At 36.2% G+C, this 21,962-nt stretch overlaps 1 protein-coding gene across 4 annotated transcripts in view; it reads left to right on the top strand.

Annotated features, from left to right (window-relative positions):
- Positions 1 to 21,962, top strand: part of LOC145976969 (RNA binding protein fox-1 homolog 2) — a 252,944-nt gene that overhangs the window by 40,171 nt on the left and 190,811 nt on the right. For 2 of the 4 annotated variants that reach the window (XM_083108554.1, XM_083108552.1), the window contains exon 2: positions 6,455 to 6,498. The exons of 1 other annotated variant lie outside the window; for it this stretch is intronic. Coding sequence is in view for 1 of the 3 variants with exons in the window: in XM_083108552.1 (XP_082964678.1) it covers positions 6,455 to 6,498 (44 nt within the window). In the remaining 2 variants the exon portion in view is untranslated. One more of the 4 variants, XM_083108555.1, reaches the window with a different exon arrangement.

The raw sequence follows: 21,962 nt of genomic DNA, 5'->3' as shown, positions 1-21,962 counted from the left end.
AAAAAATATACATATTTTTTTTAGTCGTTTGCATTATACTACATATATTTAATATGCACATGACGTATTAATAACTAGGAAATGGAAATTTGAAGAATTAAATATTCTATTTTAAATTTTATAATTGAAAGAAAATTAATTATGAAAATTATGCAAATTAATTAAAATGAAATATAAAGTTAATTAAATTATAGAGGTTAGCATAAATTTTATTATTTATATCTTTAGTTTAAATAGAAAATAGATAAAGTAAAGAAAAGATATATTGTTATTAACATTATTTATTTATACTAGGTTAATAAGTATTATGCATTATATATAATATATAAGACATTATACTATAAACATTATATTCGATGATAAAAAAATAGTGATAAATTGCATTCTTTGTGCTACATTAATATAATATATAATCAAGCGCAATATGTAGTTTTGACGTAACTTAAGCGTTTGAAATATTCATAAATCGAGTTCAAGAAAAAAATATAAAACATTTATTAAGCAGGAAGATCGATATTTATATTTTTCTAGTTTTTTATTATTATATAATTAAGCAAATAGATACATAAATAAAATTAAGATACAAAGCATATGATTATAAATCTCTGTGAAATTAATATCCCATTTTCAGAATTTTAATTATAATTGGTAGAACTTGGACTCTCTTTCTCAAAGATTTTTAGAGGTATGTTAAAAAAAGAATTCTAGCGATTAAATATAAAACGAGGACGTATAAAGTGTCAACTTCATCACAACTTCTCAAACTAAAAAGGTAATAACTTTTTCATTTCTTATGAGAATCAATTTGAGTTATTAATAGAACACGTTCCGATAGAAACTCTCGAACTTTAATTCGCAAGAAAATCCGATTTTTCGAAGGGAGAAATTTTAAACTTCCCTATCTACGTCGACATTTTAAACGAATCAAACACAGCTCGCCGAGAACTATCGTCACCCTGTCCGGGTTTGCGTTTCGGGCCGCGAATTTCGCGCAACTGCCGCCGAAATTTGCAGGCTCCATTATAAAGTTCCGCCTGCCGTGTGACAACCAACACGGCGACTTAATTCGCTCGCTCGTCCACTTTCGCGGGTACTGTTGCGCGCCGAGCTCAATTTCACGGCGCGGCGAGCCATCGTCGCGTCGAAGGGCGAAGCGAAACGTGACCCAGTTAAATTTCTCGTCCTCGTGTTACCCCGGAGTCACGTGAATGATGGCGCGCGCAGTGTGCGGTTATCTTTCGGATAAAATCTGAGTGATGTTGAAACTTGAAAAAAAAAAATATTTAATCCATAACAGGAGATAATTAAAAACATGTCATCTTGATATAAATTCAAAAGAGAAGCATCAAATTTAATTTGCTGGTAAATAAATCCCTACCAAGTTGTATTATATATAATATATAATTATTTTATATATATAATATTTAATTAACTTTGTGAAATTAAAAAATGGCGAAGCTTTGTCCGTAAAGTCCCTCTTCAGGCATCATTGTGGTGGGTGCGCGATTATTAAAGGTTAGAAGGGTGGAAGGGTTAGTAGGAAGTGACTAAAGAGTGCTCGCTTGTGCCGGGAGGGGTAGAACCTTAATTAAGTTGTCCCGCTGCGGAACCGACTCGTCCTTGCCATTTCTTCGTGGCCTTGATACAAAATCGATGACATCGCAAACGGCTTTTTCCGAAAGCTCACGATCATGAAGAACCGCTATCATTGACGTGACATTGGTTCGATAAAAAGTTTGTCGGAGCAGATATTGAGGGAGCAGATTGACATGTCCGGACGAAAATATTCGGAATTCATATATTCAGGATGGTGCTGCAATATACAGGATTCCTAGTTCGTGCTTCTTGCTGTCTGCAGAGTCTTTGGCTGGCTTCTACTTTTCCTCGGCTAAAATTTCATCGGGAAAAACAATCTTCTTGCAATTTTTTAACATTCCACTTTAAATAATGTAATAAACCTTTGTAATAAATCTTGGAATTAAAATATTACATTAAAATAAATTATTAAAAATAAATTTATATCAAATATGATATATAAAAAAATTAATAACTTTAAAACAGTGTTTGCGCCTTGAGATTATCATATACTACACATTATTAGTACATAATATATCTAATATTAATCATATAATTATTAATATGCAATAAATATGATGTGTATATGTGAAATATCTAAAAATATTTCTCTATAAATTCGCGTCAAGTATACAATATTTATTAAATATAAAATTAAATCACGTTACTAATATATGACTCAATGCTTGCATAAAACAAGGTCCGTTTGATTGGATAACAAAAATTGAGATATGTGACTGTTATCAAAATTTAATTTTGTACCGTATCGTTTTAATTTAAACTTCGTGGCGGAAACTAGTCTTTGCTCTCTTGGAAGATTTTTTTTGCTTTTCAACATAAAAGTGTCGGGATTCTCCGGTAATAAAATTTTCAATAATAATGGAACTCTTGTGGCATTCGTAATCCTTTGACGATCGATCTTTTCACCGGCAAAGATAATACAGTTTTCTTAATTCCGCGAAGATTACTAGCCGGTGAGAAGGAGTCGAGAGGGATAGAATTAAGCAAATCGTGAAATGGAAATTATTTGAACGGAGAAGGCGAGCAGCAGAGCAGCATCTGCTTCCAGTAGGTTAGACTAGGATGAAAATTCCGCAGTGGCAATAATTCGTGTCCGCGCGACATCGGATGGCTTTCGCCGTCGGATCCTTCGATAAAAATTCCAGAAAAGCCAGCATCGAGCGGTGGCAATTTCATTCCTGACACGGCAGTATATGTCGTCGCATGTTTGACCCGTTAAACCGGCCGTCGTCCGGTGGACTGCGGAAAAATGAAATTATTTCCTCAATCTTTGCTGCCAATATAAAATACAAATAAAAAAAAAATAACCGGACGATGCCCACATACTTTTTTAGAAATTGCTAAATTGACGTAGCCTTGAAACGAAAAAATTACTCGCGTTGGATGAGCTCGGGCAGACGTCTTTCTTAGTGTCTGGATGATGGCCGTGTTTCTTCGAGTTGTTCAGAGAGAAATATGTTTCCGCGAACGTTGAAAACGGGAAAAGAGATAAATCGATCTTCAATTTTCTATGAGAAACACGATAGAAACATCGGGAAGAAGCGTTTGTCTCGACAAGTTCAAAGCCCGTGTCCAGATTCTTAATTCGCTCTCTATCGGTCTTTTTTTTTCATCAATTACCATCATTACAATTTGATTCAATTCGCATTTTTTCAAGCTTTGTTATTACCCGCGAGATAAAAAAGCAGTTTTTATTTCGCCGAAAAATCGCGCCAATAAATTCCGGCAACTCGTTCCGGAGCGGCGTCGTTATTCAAGCCCGGCGCCGCGCCGGTTTTCGCCTGCAAATATATCGCATTGTCCCGAACGCCGCTTATATACTCGGCCATTTTTTTTCAGCAGCCAGTTTTCAGCTCCGGACCCCTCGTCTGACACTTTTAAGCCTAACAGGTGGCAGATTATCGAATCTTTCCGACAGAGGAAAAAATATGCTCGCTTCCCGCGGATTCGTCGTGTTTTTCTTTTTTTTCCTTTTCCTTTTTTTATTCTCGTTTCTCAATCCGCGTGTTCGGAATTTTCGTCCACTCACATAGGCCACTTGCGTCGTTTGCATACGAATGCTGGTATCCCGCATACCAAGTGGCACCGGCAATTAGGATGGCATCGATGACTAACCGTGACTTGGGTAAAAACTTTCGATCAATTACGAGCCGTGTACCCTTTTTCGTTTCTCTGGGATCATCTCAGGTTTTTTCGTTAAAAAATAGAATGCGGGTCATGTCACACACACACATGAGCATCTCGTTATAGTGATCACATTGATATATATTTTATTTCTTATCAATATACTAATATTTTATTCCGCACAACGGCACATTTTGCGATATACGTATATATTTAAATTGCTTAATAGAAAGACTTGTTGCGCGCATCTTTTCGAGATAGCGGATATTCTCGGTAAAAATTTTTTTAGTCATTGCTCACGTAAATTTAATAATATTTAATCTAAAAAAATCGACTATTATATATATATATATATATATATATATATATATATATATATATATATATATATATTCTTGTTTGCATAGTATCCAAAAATGGCAATATGAAATTACGAGCGATCGTCGCATTCATCCTGGTGTGTGTAAAGGCGTATGCATGTAGGTATTTTCGAGCTTTACACGGAAATGGAAATGCCTGTGCGATGCCACGCGGCTGTTTCGCATGCGAAATATCCGAATTGAACGTGGACAACCTCTCTGGTCCCCATCCTCCGTACCTAGCCGCGAAAAATCAATTTATTTTGTTGCAGTTCGATCTGCGCGTTTTTCTCTTATGAAATTCCGCCCGTCGTCGATGGAAGATTTATACGATGGCACGAATCATCGGACGGTTTTGTCATACAAATTGAGACCCGATGCGTGACTAAGTCCGAATGTAATCTGACGAATGGCGCTATTGCGCTAACGAGGACACCGACTGTCTTCGGAGATTTATTAATATGTCGTTTAGTTGTAAATTCGGCAGATTAAAATACGACACGGAATATCCAAGGATTACTCGATTATATATCGAATTTATTCAATCGATCAAAAATATTTTCTCTAGATTAACTTTGAAATCTCTTAAGCTTCTTTATATAATTTTATAATCTTTTTATAGAAAGTATTTTTCATATATTGCAGAAGAATGAAAATACTTAATATTACTTTTTACGCTCAAGATATTTTGTATAGATATTTTTCGATTTTTAGAATTCAAATTCTAAGCTAATATTGAATAATTTGGGAAAAAATACAAAATATTTATAAATTAATAAAATATGAAATATATTCTTTTCTCCTACATTCTTTAGTTTATGCATCGCTTGAAAGTGGTACCTTCAAAACTGATGAAAATTTGTTGTCACTTGCAACGGCATGTATCTGCATTTTCCATTTTACGGTGTTTTACCACCAAACTTTCGCGCGCGTATGCGAGGCGCTTCCGGCTCTCTGGATTTAATAAATGATGTCACGTGGGGAACCAACAGGAATTAACTGAAACGAAATACGACGAAAAAGGATTAACGATGGAACAAACCCGTGGTAATCCTGCATCCTCTAGCGCGTTACCGGATTGGTCATAGAAATTTATTTTCACGTTTCCTCCGGGCTCCTTTCTCTTTCTCTCGCGGTGAAATTTTTAGCACCGTTTCAGAAAAATGTTGCGCGCTTTACTGCCTTCGTTGCCGGCCAGAACTCGATAAACAAGATTTTATTCATACAAATAGTATACGTATCTCCGTGCTTGCAAAATATTCATCTTCAGGCGCAACGTTGCAACCTTATTTATTGAAGAACGTCAGATGACTGCTTTTTAAAAGATATATTCCTTATTTAATAAACCACAAAATTTAAATAATATAGTTAATAATATAATTATTAAAATTATAATAATTATAATTTAAGGATGACATTAATATATCTCATTTTGATCTTATGTTTTAATTTACGTCTTTAATTTAGTAGCTCTTATTAATTATCGCAGTATGACTTGCGATAATTAATAAGGGGTGCGACACACCCCTTAAAGTCGCTAGTTTTGAATGACTTATTTTAGTTCTAATTTCCAAGCATATCATGTATTTGAAATAAAGCGGAAACGTGCCCTTCCAAAAGCTTAAAGGTAACGGGAATTTAATTTTAGCACTGGCTAGTTGCACGAGAAGCATGTCCTTCACATTCTAGTACTCAATTAAATTGTTGCAACGTGTCCGTGGAAACTTTTCGTTTCGCGGATACATCGAATTTCGTTTCTCGTGCTCATCCGCCATGAGACACGAAGATGTCCTCTGTACTAATGTACGTTCGTTGTCACGAAAACCGGCTTAGACGATATATAGTAATCTGTAGTGTGTACAACATGAATTTGTACCGCCATTCTTCATTATTTTGTAACTTTGTTATCTCTTTTAATTCGTAAATCTATAAATTTGTTAAAAATAAAGTGCATTCGTGAAACTGTCGGTGATAAATTTGGATTCGATAATTGGCACATGTTCAGGAAATAAATTGTAATGTGCAGTGACAGCATCGTAAATAAACAAAATGAAATAAATTTGAAAAAATAGGTAAAAATAATATCTCTCCATTTATAATAAATTATTTTTTTGTAATTGGAAATATATTCTATTTTCGGTTCTTTTTTAAAAGTTTTTTTCAATTGCAAAACATATATAATTTGTCATTTATGAATCTATTTATTGTTTGAATACAAAGCTTTATTACATTCCACGGTACATTGTTTCGTTATATTGCAGCTTTTAGGAAACAGTAACTAATTATTCGCTCAGCTAAAGTCGAAGTTAGTTACAATTACGCTACTAACTCTGACGGTACTAATAATAACAGCATACATTTGTATTGTGTTTCAGATTCGTGCCAACCTCGTCCAGTTTGACTTTTGTCCCCTCGTTAGGTGAGTGATGTTAACGTCGTTGGTGGAAACGGATTTGAGCGAAACATATCTCGTAGTTTATAGGATAGATCAAGGTACCGCACATAATTACATTTATTGTTGAAGTTTCCAGGATTTTCGCGCAATCATAGCTCGACAAACTTAATCTTTATCGAAAAGATTTCGGAACTTGTTGAGAATTCATTTCAGAATGTTATTTTAGGGGAGTCTCATTAAACGAGTAAATTTTCGCGGGAAAATCCTTGAAACAGATTTTAGCGACACAAAGAAAATGCATTCGGTGCAGAGGCAATGAGAATTTGACGCGCGTTACGCAGGAAACAGCGAGAACGAAGTCGTTAAAGGGAAATGTACAGCCGTCACTTCTTTTCATAGTGGGAAAACATGGCCCTCGTATACAAATGTACGCGGTTAGTGAGAAAGAAAGAGAAAAGAAGAAATACGAATTCAACTCGAATGAGAAGCATATTTATGATTGTGTATTTTGCATCACGTACAAAGGTAAATTGGCAGCATGAATTAATCGTTACGTACAGCATTAACGAAAACATGCTCTAATCGTGAAAAATTGACTGTATTTTTTAATTTTTACGTTAATTTATTTTGAATTTTCTTCATTTAATGTAATCACACAAACAAATTTTTAAGAATTATATTTTCATGAAATGATAAAAATCACGAATCACACTCGGTAAATGTAACAAGATATATTTTTAACTTTTTCGAAAAAAAATTCGTTATTAATATCGAATCTGTCGCTTTAATTTATTTCGCACATTTAATTCTAAATGTTATTTTCACTTCGTGTTTATGTTGAATAATAAGATTAAAAATTGAAATCTACATTTTGGCATAAAAATATAATGTACTATTATTCGTTGGGAAGCAGATTTTTTTCTCGCGCGACATTGAAGCCAAGTACAACGAACACGCAGAATTGTTTCGCGAAGAAGGGAGCGCGGAAAGAGAAGCGTCGACGAGCGGCTTCAACGAGACGGAGAAATCGCAAGTGCGTCGTTCAAACTCTGTCATATCAACACAACGTGCGCGCGTTTTGAGCAAAACCGCGGAGGCGGGAAGGGTGTAACAGCTTGGGGAAGGGAACAGCGCGGAAAACCGAGGGATGGTAGCTCGGTGGTGACGAATGGAAAATGCATTCAACCCTCCCGATTCAGCCGGCCACGGTGGTAACATAGCACTTTTCATCCCGCGATCAATGCATGGTTGCTGCCGCCGCGAAAGCTCGCGAAGGAGCAAGACCGAAGCCGAGAGCGAAGAGAGAGGGTGAAGAAAGGATGGGGTGGACGTGCACCATCTTGCACTCCATTCCGCGGCACTTCTGCGTCGTCGCCTTCGCGTCGTGCTCGACGTCTTTTCTTTCTTCACTTTAACTCTCGTCACTCGTTTTCTTTCTTTTCTGCCATCGCGCGCACGTCTCTCCACGCTTGCTCTCTCTTTCTTTCTCTCTCTCTCTCTCTCTCTCCCTCTCTCTCTCTCGCTCGGCGAGCCCTCGACGATGAATCCGAAAGTGTTGGGAAAGCCCGGACTCGAAATGTTGCGACTGCGAGCTTACACGCATCGCCGGTTACGAAGGCAAAATGAGATTCATCTCGTCTTGTAAAGAGAGTACAGTCTGTACAGCTGTTTCCTCGGAATGTCAACGCTTCGTCTCGCCTTCGCTATGAAAGCGTTAGCGCGATCTCATGAACCGTCCAACGGCCTTTGCCTCCTCATTATGGCCGGTCTAACAAATAAAATTACTCTTTGCATTTTACACGCGTCCGTTTCGTGACCCTTTGTTGCGGAAGCGCACGATCGTAATAAGCGATACATGTACGAGGGAGATATGGTTTGGTGGCGGGTATCTGGGACGTAATTTTTATTTATTGCTGCTCGAACTATCCGTTAGCAGAATGAAGCTGACTTTAAGTTTAGCTCCTTTAGAACCCTCTTAATACGAGCCTCAGGCTTATTACGGTCATTGACATGGAGAGCGGTGACCTACCTTATGAAATGTTTCGTTGTAATTACGAGGAAATGCTCGAAGCGATATTATTCTCTTTAAATGGAACAGCTTCTCCTATTTAATCTAAGTGCTGGCCTGCCTTGCCTTGATGTCGCGATTATTAATACAAAAGACGATTCTATAGCGTTTCTTATTACTCGACAATTCCATATTTCTGTGATAAATTATAACAGCTAGATTAAAATTTTATACCACGGAAAATGTATGATTGCCTTTTACTTTTTGTAAAAAACATCGAAGTGTCTAGCACATGTTTATTAATTCAAGCGCATTTTACACCTTAGTTCGCGAATACGAGTCACGAACGGCGGGTTTGACCTGGAATAGCGCCATAAAGCGAAGTATGACATTTCCGCTGAATCGAGAATACGTTATCGAGTCGCGTCTATTACTCGCGTTACTTGCAAACTTCGCGCGCTCCCTCGGGCGGTGTAAAGCTCCAGTTTAAGCGACGGGTGTTCACGGAAACAAACCGTAACCGAGCCCTTTATATGGGGATAGTAGCCGAGATCCTCTCATCGATCCGTTCCCAATGCATGAAATTAAGACGCCCGTGACGTTATAGACACGTGACTTCGCTGTGCGTTGCATTGTCTGAGTATTATAGTCGAAAGATCCGCAATGCAGACTTCGCTCCGCTTAGCTTAAGGGCCCCTTTTACACGGATAATAGAGAAAATAAATTACGATTGCAATCCGTTTTATTCTTTTCGCGTGAAATTTAAATTTGAAAGACCGAAAAAAACGCCATATTTTTCCATATTTTTCCATACTTTCAGTCATATCGATAACGAAAGCAAAATTGAAGAATCTATTTTGTACATGAATATCTCAGAAAACTCTACATTTCTTGCATTCGCGTGTCTTTATTCTGTATTTTTTTTCCAAGAAATTTCTTTTTGAATTTGAATCAATATTTAAACAAGAATGCATAAGAAATATCTCCTAAAAAGCATTGTTAAATTTTAGCTGGATGAAAAACTTAAAAACTTAAACAATAAAAAATAGAAATAAATACTGCGCTGAATTCTCAGAATTCTATCATTATTTGATTAAAATTATTAATTATTTCTCATTGATTTTTACATTCACTGACACATTTTTACCACGCGCTGTAAAAAAATCTCATCGAACATGATGTATAAAAAATACGTGCTTCGAATATCAGTGAAAAAAAATACATTCATAAAGCCGGTAAAAACAATTGATCGATACTTTGATGTAGAAGAAAACGCGGCTTTATCATTGAAAGTTTTTCGCGTTGAGGAGGAATCGACGAGTCGCGAATGGGAAATAGCGTGTCCAATTCTATCGAGCCTTCTTCTTTCGCAACTAGATGCGTGCTGGTCGACGCTAATCATTATTCTCGTGGAATAAACGAGCCTCTGTCGTTACAGCGGCTCATTGAACCGACAAAATATCTCTCACGTTGCGCGGCAAATTTAGTCTGTTACCTGTTATCGTCATTTCGGAAATTATATCGCACGCTATACAACGTATAAACAATGGTCAATTTGCGCTAATTGCTTCGCGAAAATGCGACGAAAAATTCAGGGGAGGCAAATGCTAATTAGACGTGACTCTGATTAGCATTTCAAACGCATGTGCGATCGAAGAATGTCTCAACATTAAAAAGATAACCGCGCTATATATTTCTTTACGAACGCGATATAGAGCGTCGTAAAAACGTATTCCGTTGACGTTTTCTCTCCTGCATTTTTACTACATACGTTATCAGGATAAACGGGCGAGGCGGGGAAAATAGATCTCTTAAAAAAAAAAAAAGAATAAAAGCTTGCGCGGCGGATGTGCAAGGGAAATAATATATATATGTCGCGGTAGTTATAGACTATCTATCTCGTATTATTCCATCCACAGTCATTTCACCGGCAAAATACTTAGCGTGACGAATTCATTGGTATGCAAGCGCAAGTACGTGGCGTGTCCGGGGTGGGAAAGAATGGCGAGAGGGGGGTGACGAGAGGGGGTGGGTGTCGCGCGAAGCCCGGCGAAAAGTTTGAGCGAGATCGCGCCGGCGACTCGCGCGAGAAACTTTACGAGAGAACGAACTCGTTTAAGGGTTTTTCATCTCCGGGGAGAGATAGATGTCCGCTACCTGCTACGAGTTGGCGTAGAATCGAGTTTTTGCTCTTAAACTTTAAGCGAAACAATTTCGTTCGGCCGTTTAATTCGCGACGTTTGCGTTGCGTCAGCGTCTCTACCGGGAGAATACATATTTTCCGCCTCGGAGCCCGTGCGCCGGTTTAAGAAAAACCGTGGGAAACTTTTTGACGTTGCAAAACGATGTACGCGGCGCGCGATATCGGTGATGAATTACTTCTTCGAAACATTGCAGTCAGATGGGAGTTTATGTAGGGATCACACATTGAAACTTGGAGATTGATATACTCGAGATATTCCGCGGATTCATCTTATTGGATCGATATACATGTATAGAGATATCTATTATAATATTTGTAATATGGAGAAATATTTAGTTTTAGAGTTATTCACAGAATAAAAACAGACAAATTTTTTTATGCTCTATTTATCAATTATTTAGTAAATTTTTGCCAATAAGTTCAACAATTATTTTTTGTAGGCTTATAGGCTTTGATTTTACGAACAATGAATAGTGCAAAATTATGCGAAACTTTCTTTAGTTATGTTGGATCACTGTTATTTACATTCAATTTACACATGGCAGATAACAAGTTGCAATATGAATATTTGATTTCTTAACAAGTAGCGTTCTTTAGCTTTCTATCTCGCGTTTGTTTCCTGTTTTTTAAAAAAAGTTCCCCCATAGAACGAGAGTTGCATCGAACATGTTATCGAAGGTAACGGCTTGCTTCAAAAGGCAATGCAACGTGCTTTATTCTTTTCAGCGAGAAATTTCCGTCTTGCTTCTTCGAAGCAGAATTTTTAACGAAGTATTTAAAATACCGTTTCTCTTTTAAAGCAAGTTACATCACAAGAGCAACATCTCATGATGAAAGCATTATCTGATCCATTATTCTATATAAGAATAGATAATCAGCTTCTCATTCTTATAGAATAATTGAAGAGTTCCCTCGATGAGTGAAATAAATGCAGTAACAGAAAAATTTCCATTTTATGGAAGGTAAAATGTAAAAGAAAGGATAAAGTAAAAAAAAAACGTGCTAATGTTACGTATAATATGCATTCATGTTGCAAGATAAACAAATAATTTTCACGTAAACTAAAAATAAATCAAAGATAAACACATAATCTTTCAAAAGGATAGAGAGAAAAAGAGAAATGGTTTCTTTGAATAATGCTGGTCAAATTGATTAAAGAGTTCGCATATACAATGCGCATTTTATGTTAATGCTTTTTGAAAGAGATTAACTTCGTTATATTTAATCTTTTAAAACTCCAGTAAGGGAGAACGATAATCGTATACTAACGTTGTTAATCTAATAATAATATCGCAATTGCTACCTCGTACGTGCTTGCAACTGTGTTTACGTGACGTATAATTTCGGAAAACGGTATTGTCGCATGTCGCTAATCAACTTGGTAAATTACCGAGACTCGTCACGTACCTCTGCGCGCTTTCGCGAAATTTTCTACTTCACCGTTTGACACGCTAACTTTCATCGTCCTAATCATCTAAGGGAGTTTGCGCTCGAAATCACTCTTCGGATTTAATGACGCATTCGCTCAACTATCGAATTAACATTTTTATGACACATTGTGTGTTAATAGCGGACAATTTATTTCTTCCATTCGTCACTTGTTGCTTTGCTGGAAGCAATAAATTCGAAAAGGCAAATAAAGGATATATTTCTTCTTAAATTGGAATCTGTAATTTAATTTCTTCAACACATTGCATTTATCATAAATTATTTTCACATGATTATATAGATGGATATTTTGGAAATGTGCAGAAAAATTTTGAATAGTCAGTTTCAAAAGTTTATCATAAGATGAACGTATCGATTTTCAGATTCTTAATTGTTTTTTATTTATTCCATAAATAATATAGCATTTACAAGTTGTGTGAGTGCTCTGTCACATTCAAAATTGTGTCATTTCCGGACAAAGTTTTATAGCGGCTTCGTTGCTCTTTACTGCAGCGCAGATTGCATGTTGCGAAATAATCAATTATTACCATCAACAATAGTAGCAATATTTTCTTATATACATATCGCACGTGCAATTTTAAATTAAATTTAAAATCCCCGTAAATCTACTCTCCATAATCCAATTTCACAACGGCTGAAAGCAAGTAATTCGATCAATCTTCTCTGGATCCGCAGCAATCTCTGTTAGCCGCAGGACAATAATAATCGTCCTACACCGACAGCATAGCTAATTACATGATTACTAATTGGCATGGCATCCTATGAGCGAGCTTGTCTCTCGGTCGGACAAATACGTTAATTCGCGTAAATACATCTTACAATGCGCGTTTATTACACAACACACACACACATTCACGCGCGCTTTTACGAGCACAAACACATCCATATACAATGTATATATCGATTACGCGCGCATTCATTTCGCGTAGAATTAATGCGCGGATATACAGGTGCGCGCTACCAGGACTTATTAATTTCGCGAGGCCGCGGGTGACAAATTTCGCTCGTTTTCTCTGATTTGAGCGCCATTTGCGCCGATTATGCGGCGGATTTGAATTAATGAACGCGACCGCCGCGCAATCCGCTGTTACGATATCGAGGTATGTTTGTCCCATGTTTTTCGCGGACGCGGGAAAAGCGAGATCCTTCTATTTTTGCGCAAATGTAAAGCGACGCGTGCGAGAGCTTTCTATTTTTGCGTAAATGTAAAGCGACGCGTGCAGTTTTAATACTGTTTTTAATACCTCATCGAGTGCGTTCGATATATTTTAATAATGCAAGGCGATTATACGCGATATATTGTTCAATATTAATGAAATATGAATAACTATTAGACTTGCATTCGAAAGATACGAGTTGTTTTTTTCTTCATGATTGCTCGTGTGTAAATTTTTTTATTATGCAACAGATCAAGTATGTATATATGTGCGTATATTAAAAAACAAAATATATAATATTATAAAATGAAATATAATTTTTTAATTGCGAATAATATAGAGTTTTTCTATACATCTTATATATTATGCAGAAAATGAAAATCACACTAAGAATATTATAGTAATATTATTGATGTAATTTATCGCTATTTGTAGAGTCTTGTATCGAGATGTAGCCTTTGAAAAGCAACACGAAAAGCACATAAATATGCACGCGACAACTTCACAATTGTCTACGATATTACTGCCAATTACACGATACTGAATTAATGATATTTTCGCTGCTCGTTCGACGCGGTATCAGCCTTCAAACGACACTTTTACAAATGCGCGTGATCGATTATACCTTCCAACAGTCGGCGTATCAATGACGCATTACAGAGACACTGCACTTTGCAATCTGTTGACGTGAATTATCGTGGAAACAATCGTGACGTTTGTACAAATACTAACGTATATGCGTTAACTATTGATTTATCAAGCTCTACGTTACGCGTTGCATTTTACGCGGAAACGAATATTTGATCAGTTGCATATTAATGCGAATAAATAGGGTTGAAATATAGCGGAAAATGTATCAGCTTTCGAAAATAATCCGCAATAAATTTTTCTGCGATGTTTTAAGGAGAAAGAAGCGGGAAACAAAATGTACTACATCCATCTATCTAGATGGTAGGAGTTGCACGATAATGGAAACTTAAAAGGCCGAAAGTAGACCATATATCTACTTGTTTCTCGATACGGCTCGCAAGAATACTGCTTCAACCGTTAAAAAGTTTTATGAGTATGAAAAGTTCGACGTTAATATAACATGTACATTAAAATTTTCTTATTTACAAATTATTTACTTGATGAATTAATGATTGACAATTTAAAATATAAAATAAATTTCTTTTGAAAAGCAAGATCTGACTTCCATAGTTGCGTTAAAATTATATTTAATTTGTTTTTTATTAATAATTCTTTATACATTTCTTTTTAATATATTAAATGTTTTGTGGCGGAATAGAAAAGATTTACTTTTTTGATTTTTCGTAATCTTTTATTCAATTACAAGATAATTTTAGTTTACAGAGAATCACAATTTTTAATTCGATAACATCTCGACGTGGATAACTCGTTCATTCTAGCATTATTTGTGGCCACAATTTCATAGCGCGCGATGAGATTTTCTCGCAGATACACGACACATGGTATCGACGCATCTCGTTGGAATATTAATTATTGCGTCCGAATGCTCAGCGAATATCTAGGATTTTTGAGGAATTGCGAATGTAATATCCGAATAATTTACGTCTTCGAAAGCGCGGCTCTTTGTCAGCGCTCGGTACACATATACACGTCCACACACATACTCGAATTGTGCTATCTTGTGCGCATAGTACACGAGGCGGATAAGCTTTGGCCGCAAACTCCTTTGATCTGTCCCATTATATGCGCCAGCTTTCTGCAGCAGCCTCGCGCGGGCGAGTGTACAACTGTACTGTTAAAGCCGCAGAAAGCAATTTCGCTCGATAACTTCTTCGATTAGACGAAATGTCGACGGCCACCCGCGTGGCATGTGGAATACAGAGATCCAGAATTATGGCCGCGCGCGGATGCGCATTACACGAGACGACGAGGCGATTTGACGTGCTGTTTTGGACGCATCCCTGTTCCATCTGCCTGAAATAATACCGTCTTGGTAAACGTCCGTCAGTGCGGCGTAATAATACATGATGTTAAATCAACGTCCGCGATTCATGCCTGATTTAATGGATTCTGCGAGTTTCGTCGAAAGGAATGCTTTCACGTATCTCTTTCCAATTAAATTGCAAATCGAGCAGCAAGTTTGAATATTTTTCATTCTTTCTGTCTGATTTTTCCATCAATATTGAAATATAATTTTTAATCAAAATAAAAAAAATGAACAAAATTTATTTATTTTTATTTTTTTTCAAGATGTCGAGTCTTTTGATTTTAACGAATTCCGAAATCACTATCTCTTTATGATCATTAGAAAATAAAAGTTTTGTATCTTTTTCAATTTTATTGGATTAACATTATCCAAGAATAATATTACGTAATATAATCCCGAGTATAATTTTAAACTTCTTAAGTTTGGTTTTGTGGCGAAATCCACTTTGTCGGATAACTTTTTCCATTATGCGAGATGTGGAAAATACGGTCCACGAGATGTAAAATTGAAATTATATCCCGTGGGAGCGGGCGAATCTGACTTCAACAAAGCGAAAGAGAGAATAGACGAAACGTTTTTGGGTTTTGCTTTGCTTTGGCTGTAACTGAACGTATGATTGAATTAGTTGTACTCTTAGTAAACAAGATATGGTACAGTAGTAACTTTGTTAACCAGCAATAATTCAATCAGGAATACGGGTATTTCGTTCGACATAGTTACTGCAATATGATCTTAATTAATTTATCACTCCTAATTGATAATCGTTAGTATGATACAGAGTATCCTAAATATTATTATCAAATGACAGAAATATAACTATACAATTGTAGTGCACAATCATTAGTAGTTTTCTCCGGAAATTCAGATTTATAGGCAAGTAACAATTGTGTGTATCGAAAAAAAGAATGAAAATGCCTGATATAGAATAAGAATGAAAATGCCTGATATCAGAATATAAATTTATTATTAAAATTACTATTAGATAAAATTATTAAATTATTATATAAAACAGATTCCCCACTTTTTTCCCTTCCGATAGAGAGAGAGGAGAGAGAAGAGCGCTTTAAAGTTTATGTAATAGTTTTCACCTAGTCTATTTTTTGATATCTTGTGTTTCGTATTTTTGCGAAAAGATAGAGAACAAGTCAAGTGCTAGATCGAAAGGTCGCTTTTATTTATCTTCCTTTTTCTTCTTCTGCCGCCTACACAGAACGAGATTGACGTTAAATTGCGAGTATCATGCGCAGGCATTTACGCGGCCGAGGCTATCATAGAACATTCTCAATCTCATTCACTCGGTCGGAAATCTCTGAAAAATCGTGATAAATCGCAACAGGCGACTTCCTTCAATTTTCGTTAGCCGTAAATCTGCTCCACCTCATGATTCGGGATAAATTTCACGGCGCACCACGCGACACGACACGACACCTAAATAGAGTTTCATCCCAGCAAAGTCTTCCGCATTTTAGTGACGTAAAAGAGGAAGGAGTGAAAGAATTTATCTGAACAAGGAATTTCTTCTCTCGCGATGCGATTGTAGAAAATATATTTTTCGACAAAATTTAAATGCGCTGTATTCTTTATCATTGGTCTTTGATTCAAAAGTAACGGCATTGAATCGCTGACAAAATTTACTCATAACAGTTTGGCTTGTGTGACAGTCGTCACACAAGTCAAACTGTTTTATGAATGTAAACTGACAGTCTTATTCGCAGCTTAATTTAATAACTTTCCGTTATTTTATAAATATCAATAAAAAATACCGCGATATATTCACTTAAAGAAACGATGAGATTACGCAAAGTTCGTTTTGTAGCGGAAAATCGATACATCAAAGATATAACGACTTTACAAAGCACTGTTATTTTTTTATTAATCGAGAAAAAAGAAGATTGGACGATATTCTACGAATCTGTTGTGTTAATTGAAAGAAGCGAAAGTGCAATGATGGACAACAACCACATCGAATCGCTCGCTTCTCCGGCAGATTTATCTCGTGCGTTTTCTCACGCGTGTTCGCGGCTGGGCTGCACATGACACACGAACACATTCGCGTCCCGTCCTTCTCTTTTGCATCCAATTAGTCGATGCAACAATGTAATCCGCTGCACCGCGTCCTCATGTCGCCATTATTCGCGCGAGCTGAAGTGGCAAGTTCGCGCGGGACGTCGGCGTTGGATGGTTGACGGAAATGTCGTTAGGGATCTCCACGAAGGCGGAATTTGCGAGCAATAATTGGCTTGCAGCAAACGCGCGACGACGATTTGTCGCAGACATGATTCATTAATGGATCACCAATTGATCGGCGTCGTTCTGTAATCGCGACATTTCACCAAGTCTTCATTATCGCGTTTGCGGGAAAAAAATAAGACCTTTAACGAAATATAATTTCGATATCGCGACGAACTTGGATATTTTGTTAAGTATATTTAGCAATTTTTTTTATTTAAAAAATATTGATCTGTAGGTAAAATATAATTCAAAAAAGATAAATATATATGTAACGCGAGAGGAAAATAACTGAGTCTAATATTGATTTAATAAGGTAGTTTTTTAAATGAAGCTTTGCACTCTTTAGACTGCTTCGTTTTCGTCTCTGTTTTCGCTATCGATTTAATCTGCAGAGCTATTTTTTTTATTCGAATGCAATAATTTATTTATCGCAATGCGCGAATCTCGTATACTTTATATTTTCGCGTGTTTACTTCGAATCGTAATATTTTTCAATTGCAGCGTTTGCCTCACATTCGCTCGAATTGGCACGATATTTAAGACCGTGTTTATGGAGCTTTCGAAAAAGCACGTCGGGCCCGGTGTGGCGATAGAGTCAACAACTGGAGGCAGCGAAAAAGAAACGAAACCTCGGTGCCTCTCGAAGTTGGTTACGTCGCTCGTCTACCGGTAATGGAGTCGAAGAGCACAGCTCGATAAAAAAAAAGAAGAAAATACACATTACGTTCTCGGAAGCAATCGTCAAGTTGCACTCGAGGATACTCCATCGACTTTGTACCGTAAAAGCTGACGAGTTTGTTGCCAATGGCTTTCATTTTTCCATCTTTTTCGCATCGACCAAAATATTTTTTTCCTTACCAATCGTTAAAAATATCTCTTAGGCATCAATTCTAATAGCAGAAAATATGTATCGAATTGTAAAGTATATGTTTTGATAATTTTATTTTATATGAAATATAAAAAATCCAAAATTACGATATTTATATATGAAGGTATTTTTGTTGCATAGTGTCTTTATTTATAATGAATATTTTTATCTCTATATTTCTATATTTTTATAGAGATATCAAGTTGTAATGATAAACAAAAATCATAGCTATTTTTATTAATGTCGAGTTATGTTGGCGATAGAACGCATATTTCGATATTCATTTTGATATTCAAAATAGACAACCTCGTTAGCGAAATCGAGAATTTATTATGGCGCGTTTAATATCACAAATATTTCGCTCCAACGAGATTCAACCACTAATACATCATATGCTACGAAGAGGGAGAAGAAAATTGTTAATCCCCGAATAAAAAATAACATTTAATCGGATATACGCTCAGAGAATTCTTGAATTTTTAGACTATGGATATCTCTTGTTATTGAAAGGCGGCGATAATAGAATTTCGATCGCTCAAAGGCGGCGGATCGGTTGGAAATTTAACGGGAACAAACTTCGTTCTATTTACTTCCAGTCTCTTTCTTTTCGTCTTTTCTCTCGCGTTCTCATTAATCTTCTTCGATTCGATGTCACGATGGCGATTGATGATGAACGAAGTGGTCATGTCGGACAAATAGCGCTCGAGCAGAAATTCGTTGTGCCGGCTGGAAAATAAACCGGGACGCCGTCCCGGGATTCGGGATCGAAAGCGGAAAGTTTTCAATGGAGCGCCCGATTGCGTACACATAGAGATCTGCCTGACAATGGGTCGCTAATTGGAGCCAACGGACGCGCCGCGCAAAATTTCTTACTTGTTTGTGCGGAAAACACGGACGAGAGTCAACATTTCCTATCGGGCAACCGGTAACGATACACGAAAATCCGCGGAAAAAGTTCGTCGACTTTAACGAAGAAACTTTTCGACGACCAGCGAGCGTCGCGAGGTTCTCTGACGATTTGAACTGCGTCTGTTATTTGCGCTTTGCATTGAAATTGCGATCGAAAAGCACGATATTCCGCGCCAATAAGTATCAATTAAAATGTATAATTGAAATAATAAAAAAAAAACGTCGCGAATTTAACCATCATTCCCGACAGTTTTATTTATGGTGGTGTTAATTGGCTTGCTAAACTTTTTGGGTTGTTTCTTTTTATCGTAATTTTTTTATCGCATTGTACCGTAAATCAATTGCATCTCCGATATATACGATGAACGAAATATTTTAATTTTAATTCAATTCGAATAATGATGATTAATCATGCGAAAGTAATTTGGATAATAAGCAGCCATTTTATTTTAAAAGACTAATTGCTGAAAACATTAAATATTGCAAAACGTTAAGGAAAAATTGCGAACAAATCTAAGAAAGAATACGTTCTTAAAATTAAGATCCAGGATACTAAAAAAAGCAGCGCTCTGAAATGCTCTGGAATTTTATATGGCGAGGGAAATAAAATCTTTAGGAATTAAGCGAACTTATAATGATTCACTTAAAAAAAAATATTGCTCATTAGCTTTTATTAGTATTTATTTATCATTATTTATTCATCATTATTAGTATTTATCATTCATTATTTATATTTCTCTAAATTACATGATATTCGGCGTTAACACGACAATAAGCGTTAGCAAACTTTCATCCTCGCATTTTTTCTTCTTTATATTTTCTCAATTCGTCAAGCGATGTAATAGAATTATATTCTCAAATGAAATTGTTGAATAAAATTGTCTCACGTATTATCAAGTTTAATATCGTTTTTGGCAGCGAAACTCGCGGTCGGTACAGATTTGTCGGGACCGTTGTAATTAACAAGGAATCGCAATTTGCATCACACAGCAGCCGATACGCCATTCGCGTATGATCTAATGCGCGCGCGAATACCTAGTTCGCGTAATACGTGTTCCCGTATATATCCGATACGATACGCGATCACTGGTGTAGGACAATTTGTAAGGTGTTCACATTGTTGCGCGTTAATACCGTCGACACATCCCTGTTCATTCGATTCTGAATTATTGCAGATACTTCCTGGAGCGAGTAGAGACGCGCACGGTCGGATTTAGAGAGATGTAATCGCGCAGAGATATATTTCTCAACAGCCGATGTGATATATATAACGCAGCGTATGCAATATGAATTCGTAGCTGAATTTTTAATACCTTATGAAAGATGTAATGACGCAAATTTAGCGTTTAACATTTCATGAAAAGCACTTTTATACACGTGTAATATAAGAATAGATTTTTTATGTCATATTGTGCACTTTTTGAGATAATAAAAGAGTAAGATAATAAAAAAAATAAACGCCATTTTTAAAAGAATGTCAAATCATATTTTGCGACTATGTGTCATTTCTTTCTTTCGAAGGAATTTAAAAATGTCTCTATAAACATTTATAAAATATGTAAATATGTAAATAGCCGCATTGCACATCACTTATATCATATACATTTTTTCCGGTATTAGAAAAAAATTTTTTTATCACAACTATTTAAATATGTCTATTAACAATATCAAAATCCACAAGGTCTACTGACATTTCGTTATTTCTTTAATACGATATTGTGTCGCGGGAGATTTAATATTTTGCTGTTCGTAGCTAATTTTCTCGTTCGTTTTAAATTGCTATTTGACGTAAACAATTTCGAGCGAATGCGAAATGTCGCGTGACGGAAAACATTCGCGGCGATGCGATAACCGGGCCGTTTCCACGCCATTGGCCGTGGCACTTATGCACGTGGCTGCCAATGCTACGTAGTATCGACGGCAATCCGTTTAACGACGTTCGCTATTAATGGTCCATGCGTACACGGATTAACATCCCCGACGATTTCCGCTCGTGCATACGACCTGGCACACGCGACCATTTTCGCTCCTCCGTGTTCGTGTGTGTATGTACATACATTGTTCGCCGTTACGCGGAGTTTTCGACCAGATCTAACGAGCTGGACCAGGTTAAACTCGGTTAAACTGGTCGGAAGAATGAGCGTCGTTGCGACGTAAAATATCGATGCAACTGACAATCAATAAGTATGACATATTAAATTATACATTGTGAAACTTATTTTTCTGTAAAAAATAATAATTAAAACAATGTAAAAAAAATTCACAATTATATTTACGATGCATGTTGAATAAAAGCTTAGTTTTCAATGATTGTTTTATTCGTATTTTTTAATATGGTTTTCTTAATATATATTTGAGAAGAAACACCACTAATTTTTTTATCAATTTAAATAAAGAGAAATATCCATTTTTGGAATTATAATTTATGTGCTTCCTGTTATTGTAATATTTGTAAAAATTTTACAAATTAATTTGTTTCAATTTTACATATTTTAATAAAATATATAGAGCTTTTTTTCAGAAATATATCTATCTCGGTTTGTTTGAAATATTTCTAATCGAGTACATTTTTTATTTTTCGGATTAAAAGTTAACAATCAATTTATAACGTAATAGATTACAGTCTCAGCTTATGAAATTGTGCTGTGAGATATTTCTTTTCGTTATTATAACTGTCCGGAAGGTGAAACTACGGAGATGGTGTA

The sequence above is a fragment of the Camponotus vicinus genome, unplaced genomic scaffold, assembly GCF_025532165.1.
Source record: "Camponotus vicinus isolate PSW18456_S1 unplaced genomic scaffold, iyCamVici1.0 SCAF_9, whole genome shotgun sequence".
NCBI classification, from domain to species: domain Eukaryota; kingdom Metazoa; phylum Arthropoda; class Insecta; order Hymenoptera; family Formicidae; genus Camponotus; species Camponotus vicinus.
Note: the sequence above shows the minus strand (reverse complement) of the source record. Positions and strands in the feature narration are given on the sequence as shown.